We start from the raw sequence: 15,397 nt of genomic DNA on the forward strand, positions 1-15,397 counted from the left end.
TTGTCACTAGATCTTAGTTAAAATCATTGTCGACATATTTTAGTTTCTAACTCTTTATTATTTATTTATTTATTTATTATTTTTTTGCAGGAGATACCCTAAGATTTATTTTGTAAACTTACATGGTGGTGGGAAGAATGTTGTAGAGTAGAACCGTTCACATGGTAGCCAGGAAGAGGGGAGGGAGGGAAGGAAGGAGGGAGGGAGAGGGAGAGAGGAAGGAGGAGGGAGGGAGGGAGGAGAAGAAAGGGAGAAGGGGGCAGGAGGGATTGAGGGAGGAAGGGAAGGGAAGGAAGGCTATGTTTTATTTTAACAAATTTTAAGATATTATTTATTAAAATGTCACCTATTGCTATGTTTTATGATCAGTATTTTGTTTCTGTGTTTTGTATTCTAGTTGACTAACGTAGTGTTTAAATATGATTTAAATTATTTTCAATACAAAAATATATCACAAAGCTATTAAATAAATGTTAAATGTAATTGACATGAGTTATTTTAATTGTGGTTTTACTGGAGCAGTAATAGCACATGGGATCACTCCTTCATGGATAAATTGTTGAATATAACTATATTGCTTTTTTAGGGAGAAAATATTAGTTCTTTTCATTGTGATATGATGATAACTTAGGAATGACTTGTTAAGCTTTTTTTTTTTTCACCTTAAGTTTTTATGGGTAGTGGTAATTGTCAAAAGATATAAAGATACCAATCCCATACACACTGAAGATTCTGAATGTATACATATGCATTTATTAGACTTATGAATATACATTTAGAAAATATTTCCAAAATAATTTTTTAGACTTCTGAATGTCAATATATTTTAGATTCATGGAATTCATTCATTGACTCATTTTTAAGCTAATTTTATAGATAAAGTTTTTTTATAAACTTTTCTGAATTCTGTTGAAATATGTGTTCTTTCCATCTTTTTTTTTCTGTAGTCATACTGAGAGTGTATACATATATCTGTATATATGTACACACACAAGAAAAGATCAGTAATCTAATACCAAAATTGAAAACTTTGGTAAATAATAAGTCATGGTTCATCTACTATGTATAAGTTACTATGTTTAAGTTACTATGTTTAGTATCATTTAGTTAGTTAATTGTCTTCTTTTCATACTCCATGAAAGACAACAGGGAAAGATACAGTACATTTCTCATTCATAGGTGGAGTCTCCTGTAAGTATTTGAAAATGACTAAGATATTTACATTTAGTCATATCTCTTAGTAGTATTCCCCTTCATCACATGAGTTGAGGTGATAAGGGGCAATGTTTAAAAATTTTATTTGCTTGTTTGACCTTTGATAGTTGCCTAGGAAGTCCTTGGAGAAAGGATAGTCTTTTCAACAAATGGAGTTGGGCCAATTGGTTATCCATAGGCAAAGAGGAGAAAAAAAGAACTTCAATCAATACATTGCACCATATACAATATTAAAATTTATAATAGCTGAACTATGGAACCACACTAGGTGTCCATCAATGGATGACTGGATCAAGAAAATGGAGTTTTATTCAGCTATAATGGAAAAATGAAATTATGTCATTTGCAGGAAAACAGAAAGATCTTAAATAAGTAAGCCAAACTCAGAATGTCAAGGGTTGTATTTTTTTCTCATATGTGGAAACTAGAGAGGAAAAAGGAAAAGAAAGGTAGGGGTGATCACATGAAAATCAAAGGGAGATCAGTAGAGTAGAGGAAATGGACTAGGGGGAAGGAGAAGGGAAGAGAGAGGGGAAATACTGAAGAATGATACTGGCCAAATTATACTGTTATATTATATGCATGTACAAATATGTAAAACAAATCCCACCATCATGTACAACTATAATGCACTAATTAAAAAATAAGGAAAAAAATTTAGCTATTCTGAGAGGTGTGTAGTAATTTCCCGTTGTGGTTTTAATTTGTCTTTCCCTAGTGACTGATGATATTGAGTATCTTTTCGTATGTTTGACATTCATATATCTTCTTTGGTAAAGTACTGTTCAGATTTTTTCCCATTTAAAAAATATGATTATTTGTTTTCTTATTGAGTTGTAATAGATTTTTAAAGCAGAGAGCAAAAAATAGAAGACTATTTGTCTTAAAGAGTTAAATCTTTTTTTTTTTTAATTTTTAATTTATTCTTTAGTTTTCAGTGGACACAACATCTTTGTTTGTATGTGGTGCTGAGGATCAAACCTTGGCCCCATGCATGCCAGGCAAGCACACTACCGCTTGAGCCACATCCCCAGCCCCAAGAGTTAAATCTTTATCTATGACTTTGTCAAATACGAAACAATTCCTTGGGAAATTTGACTTCTCTTCAGTAAACTTCCTCTGTGATATGAGATGGTCAAATTAGATGACATCCAAGGTTCTTTCTGTTTCTGACATTCTCTGAGTCTACAAACTTGTTTGGCAATGTGTTCTTGCTTTTTCATAGAAATAAAGTTCTAGGGCTGAGGATGTGGCTCAGCGGTAGAGTGCTTGCCTCGCACGTGCAAGACCCTGCGTTCGATCCTCAGCACCACATAAAAATAAATAAATAAAAATAAAGGTATTGTGTCCAACTACAACTAAAAAATAAATATTAAAAAGAGAAATAAAGTTCTAAAAGTGACTATTCTGCCTAAAATGAAAAACAGCCCTCAGTTTTCTTTTATGACCTTTGCTGCCAGAGAATAACTGTCACTGTGCTTTTTGCCTGATAACCTGCAATAATAACCATTTAACATTGGCTCTATTTTAAGTCAAGGTAGTGACAGAAAACATTGTTCACTTGTAATCTGTTGCCTTGTGTGGCGAGTGGCGCTATTAATAATTACTTGGAGGCAAATTGTCTTTCAATGCAAGCGTATATTCGATCACACCAATCACCATATATAAACAATTAATACAACAAATGTTGGATGTGCTGGAGCACCTCAACTGGCATTCCATGCACACTAATTAAACACTATAAGCAAATTGCACAATCCTAGGGCAATCATAAGCCCCAAAATACCTCTGATGCCATGTGACTTCTCCTAGCTAAAGAGCAGACATTGTCCTTGTCTGGTGGTTCTCTCCAGCTGATAGCTGGTCGTCAGGGAATGGGTCAGTTCGGGGATGCACAGCAAGGCAGCCAGTCTCACCAATGTTCTTGGAGCAAAACTCTTCAGTGTGGCAGGACAAGCATTTTAAATACAGTTCGAAGTTGGTGGTGTACCTTGGTGATTGGTTACATCCAGTAATAGTCAGTGTCCATTGGTTATGACTAAAATCTTACCAAAATTTTAGTCAAGTTAAAAAATGATGTAATTGCAACTGGGAATGTTCTTCACGCATGTCCATGGACATTTGCTCCCTATTAATTGTAACCAGTCATTGTTTAAGCATGCCTATGGCTAGTGCCCCTTACAGGTCTTTATCAATAGCAAGCAGACATGACGAAACAGTTCAATGGCTGCTCTTCCTCATGGCCAGCAACTTCAGTGAGTCCCAGCATTGTCTATGGCAGATGTTCCTTACACCTTGATTTTTATATATCTCTTTATGATTAGATACATGAGTACTCACTTGAGCATCCAGACTTCTTCCCTCCTTCAGAATCTATGGTGCTCAGTATATTTTTAAGAAAAGAAATATACTTTTTCCAAGAATTTGAAACTACTTATTAAGGAGAAATATACTTTCCTCTAAAAATGACATACCCTCAAATACCCTTTAGTCTAGGCACTAGTTTTTAGTTGTTGTTGTTGTTTTGTTTTGTTTTTTAATCTCAGATGACCTGTACTCTTTGTAATAGTACAGTAGTTACAAAGATTTTAGTCAAGTTAAAAAACGATGGGCTAATACTTGCCCTGCTAAGAAATACTTTTTTACAAGATTTATAAAGCAGTAGAAGGAAGGAATGTACACTTGGTAACAGGGAAATGTTCTCTGGAAGAAAGGAATGCACAATTGTTAACAGGGAAATGTCTTCTAAATACATCTATTGAGTTGTATTCCAAAAGGCCTGCCTTTCCTTTGTAATGCATGTTATCCTGTGGATACAGATGAAGCTTTTGTTGGTGCTGTGCACCTCATCCATTACCCCCAGGCTGACTGAGCCAAGAAGTGAATCCATTGAAAGGGATCAGGAAGAAGCCTGCTGTTAGTGTGAACTCTATTTGAACTAGATCTGACAGCAGGTTTCATCCTTTAGTGTTTGGAGTAGTCCTTACTATTTGTTCTCCTCATTTCTGACAATATCATCAAATATTAGAATTTATTAAAATGAACGGTTACATTTTAAATGTGGCCTTTTTTTAAAAAAGTAGGCAGTTTTTAGAGGCATACCATTCCTTTTGCCCTTGAGTATTAGGAACATGCTTTGTATGCTCACAAACTAGCATACCTTCAAAGATTGTTAATTCTTTTAATTCGTGATATTTTAAGTCAGAGACATTTAATAATGCATCATTATGTACTCAAAATTGACCTTAATTTATACCAGAGATTTAAATTTTGAAAATGTAAAAAGACTTCTTATATGTAGTTCACAATATAGATTGATTCATTGTGCAGTACTCCAAAGAGAAAGCCAAGTTAAATATCTTTGAACTTTGTAAGTGTTCATGAATTATGTCCTGGCTGCTATATAGTGATTTGTTAGGATTACTGAAAAGAGAATTTTGTGATCTGTTATTATATCCAGGTGAGAACTCTACAAATGAGTCTACTTGTTCTTTTTTCTTTTGTTTTTTTGAGATTGATTAGTAATGAGTGTATAAACAGTTGTGGAGTTTAAACATATCTGATTATAATATTTAAAAGTTATATTTGTATAACTATAAAATCTTCGTGTTCATAAAACATGCCTGAATTTTTTATTGTTTCTTTTATTAGCACAAACTTTAATTTATTGAAAGTATTTTACACATTTTTTTCCCTTGACAGGTAAAGTACCTTTTATTCATGTGGGAAATCAAGTAGTCTCAGAACTTGGTCCAATAGTCCAATTTGTTAAAGCCAAGGTAATAAATAAGACACCAAATATATTTGATCACACTTTAAATAAATCATCCATCATTCTTCAGCATGTCTTAACATTTACATTAATTTTAACCTAGTTTTATAAAATGAGTAAACTACAAGAAAATATTTCTAAAGTATAAATTGATATTTTTTTCATAGTATAAATCAGTGACAAAAGAGGTAATTTGATCTTAATAAAATGGTATATAATTTTCTAATATGCTAGTGAAAATTTTAGTCATAAATGAAAACTTAGGTTATTATAAAGTATCTCATTGACCTTTGAGAAGGTAGATGCAGGATGTATTTATAAGTTGAAGGTATTAGTTTATTCATTTTAATGATTGTACTTTTCATTTATTTAGTTTAGATTTTAATAGTTATCTAAAAACGATACCCATTAATATTTTGGGCATCATGATAGTTTGCAACCTAGCTTTTCAAATCACCAACATATCTCTTAAATTCTTCCATGTTAATGACTGTGGATATATAGATATACATCATCCTTTTAAATTGTTGTATGGTATTCTATTGAATTGAATGTATTATAATTTTATTTACCCAAGTATTTATTGATTGGCATTTAGGTTATAGTGAAGGTTTTTTGCTATTATGAATGCCAGAATAGATGTTCTTGTACATACAATTTTTTTTACAATTGTCTTATTAGAATAAATCCTGCGAGCGGTATTGGATGGAATTGGGGTATGCTTTTTAAAATTTTTGTGACATTGCCAGATAGAACTAAGGGTTATATCATTTTAGTATATATTCATTACTGTACTTTGTTAGAATTTTGAAATTAGTGTCTTTTTCCCCATATCTTTTCTAACATATTTTTCGTCCTTGGTCACTTTATAAACAACATGTCAATCATCTAGCATTTTAAAAAAATTATGGTTAATCTCTTAAAAAAATATTTACTAACTATTCTGTTTTCCTTTTTCGTGACAATTGATAATATAATTTTGTTCATTGAAAGATACATTTGTATAATGACAAATACAACTTCGATAGTTTAAGATATGTTTTTATATAAAATTATTTTAGGAGGCCCCTTAAAATTAATCTGTTGGACACTTGCATGTTATATTACTTGTTAGTATGATAACTGTAAGTTTTTGCATATTTAATATGATGCTCTTTCAAATTTTTTTAAACTCCCTTTAGGGCCATTCTCTTAGTGATGGGTTGGATGAAGTCCAAAAAGCAGAAATGAAAGCTTACATGGAATTAGTCAACAATATGCTGTTGACTGCAGAGGTATAAGATAATAGGACTTGAAATAAAATATTTTATAATCTTTATTCTCTCATAAAATATAAACCTTTTATGTATTACTTTTAAAGTTGTTAGGAAATGGGAAAACAATCAAGTGATTCTGGGGGTAAGATGGGTACTTAAATTATTTGATCATTGTTTTTGAATAAGTTACTTTATATTTTCAGTTTTAGTTTTTCCTAAATGTAAGAAGTGGTGATTCTTGCTTACTCATTGTTTTATTTTGGCCTTTTAAAATTTATTTAAGTAATTATCTATAAAATACTTTAATCGTATTTAGATATGTATTATGTGAATAAGAAATATTTTTATAAAGTACCACCATTAAATTTAATAATTCTGTACAGCAGCATTAGCTAAGGAAAAAAAAAACCCCTCATAATAAGTGACTTACAAAGTTGGCTTATAAAAATTTACTATAGTAAGAAATAACTTTCTTTATCTTTTTTCTCTTTGATATTCTGAAGTTTTAGTGACTGTTCTTTTGTTCCTAGTTGTATCTTCAGTGGTGTGATGAAGCTACAGTAGGGGAGGTGAGTGGTTCTGCAGCATTTATCTTAATTAAAATTTAATGAGAAAACACTTTTGCTCAGAATCGTAAGTCCCTGCTCATAAATGAAACATTGTGGTTTATACCATTAGTGATATAGTTTTTCACTTACTTTAATTTTGCTTGCACATACATTTTAGGGAAGCTGTGTGTCATTGTTTGATATAACTGGTTGTAAAGTACATAAAAGTTTATATATTTTTAAAGGGAATGGTTTAAAATTTTAATTTTTTGAGTTGCAAGCTATTTGGTGTTTTTTTCAAATTGCTTTATTTATATTCTCAAATATATTTATTAAGAATTCTGTTTATAAAAACAGGCATTGTTTTTAGGAAGGATCATGCTTTCTTACAAAATCTTTTTGCTTTAGATCACTCATGCTAGGTATGGATCTCCTTACCCTTGGCCTCTGAATCATATTTTGGCCTATCAGAAACAATGGGAAGTCAAACGTAAGATGAAAGCAATTGGATGGGGTAACAAGACTCTGGATCAGGTCAGTTCAAGTTAAAGGTGAAAAAAATGCTTAACTCTTGCTTTGAAAATGGTAATCCTTTAAGAGAATCGCAAAATAATATAATATTAGCAAACATTTGCTACAGTTGTCTCATAAAGTAGTTTATTTTCTATAAATCACACTTGTTTATTGTCAAAAAATTTATGTAATGCAGAACAGTGCAAAAGAGAAGTAAAAATTATCTGAAATCCTACCACCACAAATAGTCACACACAATTATTTGGAGAACATTCTTCTTGATGTCTTTTAGTCATATTGTCCTTCAGTGGGATCATATTTTGCCTGCCACTCTGTAATATGATTTTTTTTTCCTGTTGAACAATACATTGTGGGCATCTTTCTGTCAATAAATATAGATCTGCAGCAGTAGGGCTTTTTTTTTAAAAAACCTTCTTAAATACAGTACTTAATATATCTGATTTTGGGGGGTCTTAAATTTACTAAAGTAGCAAAATTAAAAAATATAATATCTTGTCAAGATGGTGATTTTGAGCATCATTTTAAGCTAATTAATGTTTCTTTTTGTCAAGTTTACCCCCAGTCCTAGCTAACCATCTCACAAAGGGGATTAAGCAAATGAATAGGGATGGAATAAATAAAATCCATCTCCACTAGTGGGAAAACAACTTAAATGTTTTACTCATGGTAGGTCGGCAATATCATCTTTATGGGGCATATTTTTTAATGTTTGCAAAAATAATTTGAATATATGGATTCAGGAAAACTTTTTTAGGGAGCACAGTTTTGAGGGGGAAAAAAGCTTTCTTGATAGTAATCCTTTTGAGTAACTTTAATGCACTTGTATTTAAAGAAAATTCAGTCTCAAATTTTTTTCCTATTTCTTATATAGAAAACATTACTAATATATATGTGGTCTATTGTCTTATTTAAGTATAAAAAGTAAACTAAATGCGTATTTTCATTATAAGCTGTGATACAAACGGTTTTGTTAATTTAAATGTTTTTCTTTGGGCTCCATTGTGTATGTTAGGTCTTAGAGGATGTGGACCAGTGCTGTCAGGCTCTTTCTCAAAGACTAGGAACACAACCATATTTCTTCAATAAACAGTAAGACATTTATCATTATTGTTATTATTACTATTGGTTCTTTTTTATATTATTAGGTTGTAGATTTCTTGTATCCTAAGGAATTGTTTTTCAAGAAATATTAGTAAAAAGACTTATTTTTAAAATTCACTTTTTATACTCATTATAAAAATACTCTGGTAAGTTGCTAGGCTCTGGGGAATTAAGATTTCTAAAGGTGGTCCTAGTCATTAGGTAGTTTTCTTAAGGGTACTCATGTAAATCAGTCATTATTGTATGATATGATAAAGGTTCTAATAGAGGGAGTTCAAGTGCTGTGTGTAGAACTCTAAAATCTTAAAATTCTGTTACTACAAAAAATACATGAAGATGCTCTTCACACAAGCATTATCTATGTGGGTTCCCAGAGACTAGAAGAGTCTGCAAAACTAAACAATAAAGAATATTATTGGATAGACAAGCACCACTACTAATTACTTTTACAATCTATGAAAATATTTTAAAGTATAAAATATTAATATTGAAGGATATAGATCAAATGTATATATGCACATAAATTGAGTAATTCATGTTTATTGACTTTTTTGTAATTTTGAAAAAAATCACTAATGTAGGCAAAGAATGACTTTTCCTTTATTAAAAAAATTATAGTTTTAATATATCAAAGGTGGCTCTTCAGTGATTCAGTGTAAGATGGGCTTAACCAAGCATTTTAATCCCAGTGATTTGCTTAGAAAGTCTGACCTTTAATTGGCTTGCTTTTTAGATTGATAATTTTAAAAAAATATTTTTAGATGTAGATGGACACAATACCTTATTTATTTTTTTATGTGGTACTGAGGTTTGAACCCAGTGCCTCACACTAGGCAAGCACTCTACCACTAGAGCGCTAGCCTCAGCCCCTTCAATTGCTAATTTTTTTAAGGGCATTTTTTTGCTACTTTATATCTTCATAGGCATTCATTTATAGCCATGTCAAATATCTTTTGGTTAAGATATTTATATTTGTTGTAAAAATGACTATAATGACAGCTTGTGAATATTTAAATTATATTATTTTATAATATGAGTGATGTTTATTTTACATATAACATATTTAGATAAAACCTGGGCCTTCTTGATTTCTGATGCAGAAAGGTTACATAGTTCAAACCATGAAGTTGTGGTAGGCACAGCTTCAACTATATTCCTATTTCCATTATTAGTCCATAAAATAAAGATATGTATTTAAATGTTTATATTATATAGTACCTTTTCTTTCTGATAAAAAGAAATCTTAAGTATTCAAAATCTCAGAAGGGATATGTTTTATTGTTGAAGTGCATTATTCTGTTTTAGTAATGAGTTAGTTTTGTTATGCATGCTATCTTTAGAGGAGGCCTGGAAAATATATTTAACTTCTTTTTCTTCTCAGTTAAATTCACTGTCAAAATGTTTGTTACCAGAGATCATTTGGCATGTGATTCAGAGGAACTATCAAAATATTGTTTTTCTTCATAAAAGTATAATTATATTTAAACTTATATTAAGAAATTCAAATTTAAAACAGTTACATAAACCAAAGCCTTGCATTTAGGAACTGTTTAATAGATGTTAAGATGTAGGTATTCAAGGGACTGGGGCTGTGGCTCACAGTAGTGCACTTGCCTGGCATGTGTTTAGGCACTGGGTTTGAAGATGTAGGTGTTTGAAATTTTACCTTATATGATATTTGAACAGATAAACATTTTTCCCTAACCAATAATAATGACTGAAGAATAGAATAAATTTAAATTTTACATTTTAGTTTTACCCAATCATTTAACCAATGTTAAAATTGGAGAATATCATGCTAAGCAAAGTAAGCCAATTCCAAAATATCAAAGGCCGAATGTTCTCTCTGATAGGTGGATGCTGATCCACAATGGGGGAATGGGGGGAGAGGCATGAGAAAAATGGAGGAACTTTGATGGGGCAAAGGGGAGGAGGCATGGGGGCAGGAAAGATGGTAGAATGAGATGGACATCATCACCCTAGGTACATGTATGACTACACATATAGTGTGATGCTACGTACATACATGCTACATAAATACATGGTGCGTGTACAACCAGAGAAATGAAAAGTTGTGCTACAGTTGTGTACAATGAATCAAAATGCATTCTGCTGTCAAATATACCTAATTAAAATAAATTAATTTATTTATTAAAAAGAGAAAACTGTAACTTGTATTTGCTGTGGCAAAATTTTTCTCTTTCCCTTTATCTGTAGCAGGAGTCATTCCTTTGTCATGGAGTACTCCACCTTAGTTGGTATATATATATAAAATATATATATATTTTTTATATATTTTATATATTTATATATATAATTTATATATATATATATATATATATAAATTACACTCCAATTCAGAGGCCCTGTGTTCTTATTCTTAGCTCTAACATACTCTAACATATGTTGAGTTTAGACAGGTTCTTTTAATTTCTTTGTTTATTCTTCCTTTACCCCCTAAAATTAAAATAAAGTTTCTTCCTGGATTACCTACTGGGGATGTTGAGAGAAGACTCATGAAATAAACCAAATGGCTTTACTTAATGAGAGAAAGAAAAATTAGATTATTAAGGGAGATTTTACAGCAAGAATAATAATTGGGAAAAGAGGACATTGAAGCAATGGGCATGATTTACAAACTTAAGTGATAATTTTAAAGATATAGAAAGGATATGTAGCTTATTTCTAGTAGTGTAAGGAGATGAGAAGTTAATAGTATATTAGGAAAATAAACACTCAGACAAAATAAATATTTTTGACTAGATGATACTAAAAAGGGTATCAGAGAAAGCAAGAGTAGGAAATATGAACAAATAAGCAAACAAAAATATGAATGCTGCAAAAAATTGAAAATGGAAAAGGTCAGGAAATTGGTCACATTTATAGTACTGTTTTTATTTTGATATTCAAATGAAAGGACAGTAGATAACCAAAAGAAATGTGGAAAAACTGATACAATGTAAGAAAAGAAGGCAACAAATTTCTCCGAACTTAAATTTTTTTTTGTTATCTTAGACTATCTTTCTAATAAAAAGCCTGTATAGATAAATGTGATGATATGTTTGAAATATCTTAGCGCTCTTAGGAGGAAAATTGCTATTGCTATTCAGATTATAAAACAAACAAATCCACTGGTGAGTATAAGGTTGGAAAATTTATTTTCTCTTGATTTAGTGTATCATAGAAACTAAAATGGGAGATAACACTCCAAATTGAGCATAACATTCCTATTTGAACTCATTTATTGATAAAGAAGGCCCAGTTATACCACTGGAAGTAGCATCAGTGAATGCATTCATGTTTTTTAAACCTTTGGTATAAGAAGCAAAGAGTATTTGGCATTATTGGGGGGAAAATGCCCTACTAGTAAGATAGATATAAATTTTAAGAAATATGTTTAGGGATGTTGAAGAGTTGGTATTTATATTGCTTCTCACAACATGCCTCAGCTGTACATTTATTCACTGTCCATCCTTGGTTCTTTGCAGGGATCTGTTTTGTTATTGAGTCTTGATCTGTGATGAAAAGATTCTGATGCTGTTGAGTCCAAGCACACTCGTGATTTTTAAAAAGCTCTGCTATTGATTGGCCTCTTCAGCATAACCATAGACTGCACATCTTTAATTAATACCTCATGAATGTATCAAAAGAGGGAAGGCTTTGAAAGGATGTGAATGACTACTATCAAAAAATAAATTATCCCACACTCCTTAGGTAGGATGCTCTCTTTGCTTAACAAATACTGGTTCAGATTCTTAGATATTGTGCTACAAGTGGGGCTATAAAAATATGTGCAATGTTGTCTCTCTTTGAAGAACTTGGAGTGTGGTAAGGGAAGCAGTTAAGCAAATGAAGTTGTAGTGTGGTATGAGAAGTGCATCAGTCCATGTTGAGAACCTGCTTTGTGCCAGGCATTGTTCTGAGTATTGGGAATACAGCAGGAAAGAAGTGGACAAGGTCCTTCCTCTCATAGAACCTATATTCTGTTAGAGGAGATGTACAATACACAATAAATATTGGATTGTATTAAATGCTACTTGGAGAATTAGAAGATCACATCACAGCAAGTAACTGTGTATCTAGTTTGAGTGGTCAGGGGAGGCTTTAAAGTGTGACATTTGAGTGTTATTCTGAAAAACAAGGATCCAATAATGTGAAGTCAGAGGAAGAATATTCCAGGCAGTAGGCATAGTTTGTGTCAAGTCCCCAAGATTGGCATGAGTGTTTCATAATAAAAAAAAAAAAAAAAAAAAACGGAAAAGCCAGTTTTGATTACGTTGTTGATAATGGTAGATGACGCCAAAGAGGTGGGCAGGGACCAGGTCATCTAGCCTTGTATACTTAGAGTAGGTAGTTTGCCATTTTAATGAAAGTGTATTAAAAATGGAATATTTATTATGGCATTTTTTCCTTTTAATAATATTGCATTAGTAATTATTTTAATATAGTATAGCTTGGTGATGCTCCATTTATATAACATTTATTCTGGAGTAAATTTTATTTTGTTGTAATGTATGATTAAAGAGAAAGAAAACTAGAATAGTTTATGTTTAGACCTTATGATTGTTACCTTCAAAAATCCAAATTGCTTTAAAAGCAGAATAATTAAAGTTATATCATGTTGCTGATACTTGGTTGGGTAATTAGGTATTACTATTTTTTTCCCTCATCACCATAGTGGAAATGTTTATAAATCCTTTTTTTGGGGGGGAGGGGTAGTGCTGGGATTGAACCCAGGGCCTTGTGCATGCAAGACAAGCACTCTACTAATTGAGCTATATCCGTAGCCTTTTTGTCTTTAAATCTATTAAAACATTTAAAAATTATGTTGTAATAATTTTATGTTTTTTGTCCATGTTTTAGAGTATCTCTCTCTTTTAAAAATAATCTCTAATATCTGGCATTTTCTTTTTTTAATTAATTAATAAATTTATTCTACTTAGGTATATATGACAGAATGTATTTTGATTCATCGTACATAATTGCAGCACAACTTTTCATTTTTCTGGTTGTTCATGATGTAGCATCGCATCATATGTACAGCCATACATGTACCTAGGGTAATGATGTCCATCTCATTCCACCATCTTTCCTGCCTCTATACCCGCTTCTCACTTCTCCTTCCCCTTTGTCCTATCTAAAGTTCTTCCATTTTTACTATCCCCTCCCTCCCATTATGGATCAGCATCCATACATATATCATAGAGAATATTCAGCCTTTGGTTTTTTGGGATTGGCTTACTTCACTTAGCATGATATTCTCCAACTCCATCCATTTACCTGAAAATGCCATAATTTTATTCTCTTTTAATGCTGAGTAATATTCCATTGTGTATATATACCACCATTCTTATCCATTCATCTGTAGAAGGGCATTTAGGTTAGTTCTTCAGTTTAGCTATTGTGAATTGAGCTGCTATAAACATTGATGTGCCTGTGTCACTGTAATATGCTGAGTTTAAGTCCTTTGGGTATCAGCCTAAGAGTAAGATACTGGGTCAAATGATGGTTCCATCCAAGTTTCAAGGAATCTCCATACTGCTTTCCAGATTGGTTGCACCAATTTGTAGTTCCACCAGCAATTAATACCTAGCATTTTCTGAATATATGATCTACTGTATGTATATGGTGACTAACATAATGAATAAAATTGATCTATTATATCTATATATTTTTAACTCATTTAAGTAATACTACTTGAAAAAGCAAATCATATAATTCACAAATCATAGTTTAAAGTCTAACAGAAACTTTAAGTTAAAATGAAATAAATTCTATCAATTCATAGGATTCTTTACATTTCTTCTTCTTCTTTTTTTTTTTTTTTTGTTATCAGGAATTGAACCCAGGGGTACTTAACAACTGAGCCACATCCCCAATCCCTTTTATTATTATTTTTTAATTTTGAGACAGGGTCTAGCTTAGTTGCTTAGGGCATTGCCAAATTGCTGAGGCTGGCTTTGAACTTGTGATCCTCCTATCTTAGCCTCTCCAGCCACTGGGATTATAGGCATGCACCACCACTACATTTTTCTTTTAAATTGATGAATAAAATGTTTTTAGAAATAATATATGGTAGTGTCACTCATATTACTCTCATTTTTACCTTTGTTTTAGGCCTACTGAACTCGATGCACTGGTATTTGGTCATCTATATACCATTCTAACCACACAGTTGACCAATGATGAACTGTCTGAGAAGGTCAAAAACTATAGCAACCTCCTGGCTTTCTGTAGAAGAATTGAACAGCACTATTTTGAAGATCGTGGTAAAGGCAGGTTGTCTTAGAGATATGTTAGTTATTATTTCTTTAAAGATCTGATTTTTGAAATATGTGTTACTTGATAGATATAATAGATATTGATATCAGAATTTTAAACCAAAACCAATTTTTTGAAACCTCAAAACAAATTATATAATGTATCCTGTACATGTTCTTTGTACTGTTATTTGTGTACTGTTATTGAACTATTTCATTTGACATATTGTACTTTACATCTTGAAGTTTTTGTTCCCTTATAAACATATAAAAATAAAGCTTAAACAACTGTACAGTTGTTATATTTACTTTCCTTTGATCTTTCTGAAGTTGTTCACTGGGCTTTATATATATGGAATAAACAGTGTCTTTTCTACAGCAAGTATTTGGTGTTACATACTCTTGAGATTACTTCACTAGATACATGATGATGAAACTGGTCATGTGAAAAATGTTCTTCACATCTAAATTGAATTGAAGAACATTTCATCAGAGCAGCTATGACTTAATTTGATAAAAGAATGGTTGAAGGACCTTATTTCTTTTGAGACAAGAATATTTTAATAATGCTCTTTTATTTCTTTTTTGGAAAAGGAAGGATAGTTTTCACAGAAGTATTGGTGAGGATTTATATATAGACATTAAGAATTATATGTTGTGCTTGTCTCAAATTTTCTAATATTTTGTTTTTGATAAAACCAGTGATGCCAT

General features: G+C 31.5%; 1 protein-coding gene across 1 annotated transcript in view; it reads left to right on the forward strand.

The window, feature by feature from the left end:
* Positions 1-14,979, forward strand: part of Mtx2 (metaxin 2) — a 54,926-nt gene extending 39,947 nt beyond the window's left edge. The window contains exons 5-10 of the mRNA XM_046447521.2: positions 4,918-4,994; positions 6,169-6,261; positions 6,774-6,812; positions 7,200-7,325; positions 8,338-8,414; positions 14,544-14,979. Coding sequence (XP_046303477.1) covers positions 4,918-4,994; positions 6,169-6,261; positions 6,774-6,812; positions 7,200-7,325; positions 8,338-8,414; positions 14,544-14,715 — 584 coding nt within the window. The 3' untranslated portion in view covers positions 14,716-14,979. The remainder of the gene's footprint in view (positions 1-4,917; positions 4,995-6,168; positions 6,262-6,773; positions 6,813-7,199; positions 7,326-8,337; positions 8,415-14,543) is intronic.
* The last annotated feature ends 418 nt before the right edge of the window (positions 14,980-15,397 follow it).

Source organism: Marmota monax, unplaced genomic scaffold (genome assembly GCF_021218885.2).
Source record: "Marmota monax isolate L192 unplaced genomic scaffold, Marmota_monax_Labrador192_F-V1.1 WCK01_AAM20220418_F8-fsc00007, whole genome shotgun sequence".
NCBI classification, from domain to species: domain Eukaryota; kingdom Metazoa; phylum Chordata; class Mammalia; order Rodentia; family Sciuridae; genus Marmota; species Marmota monax.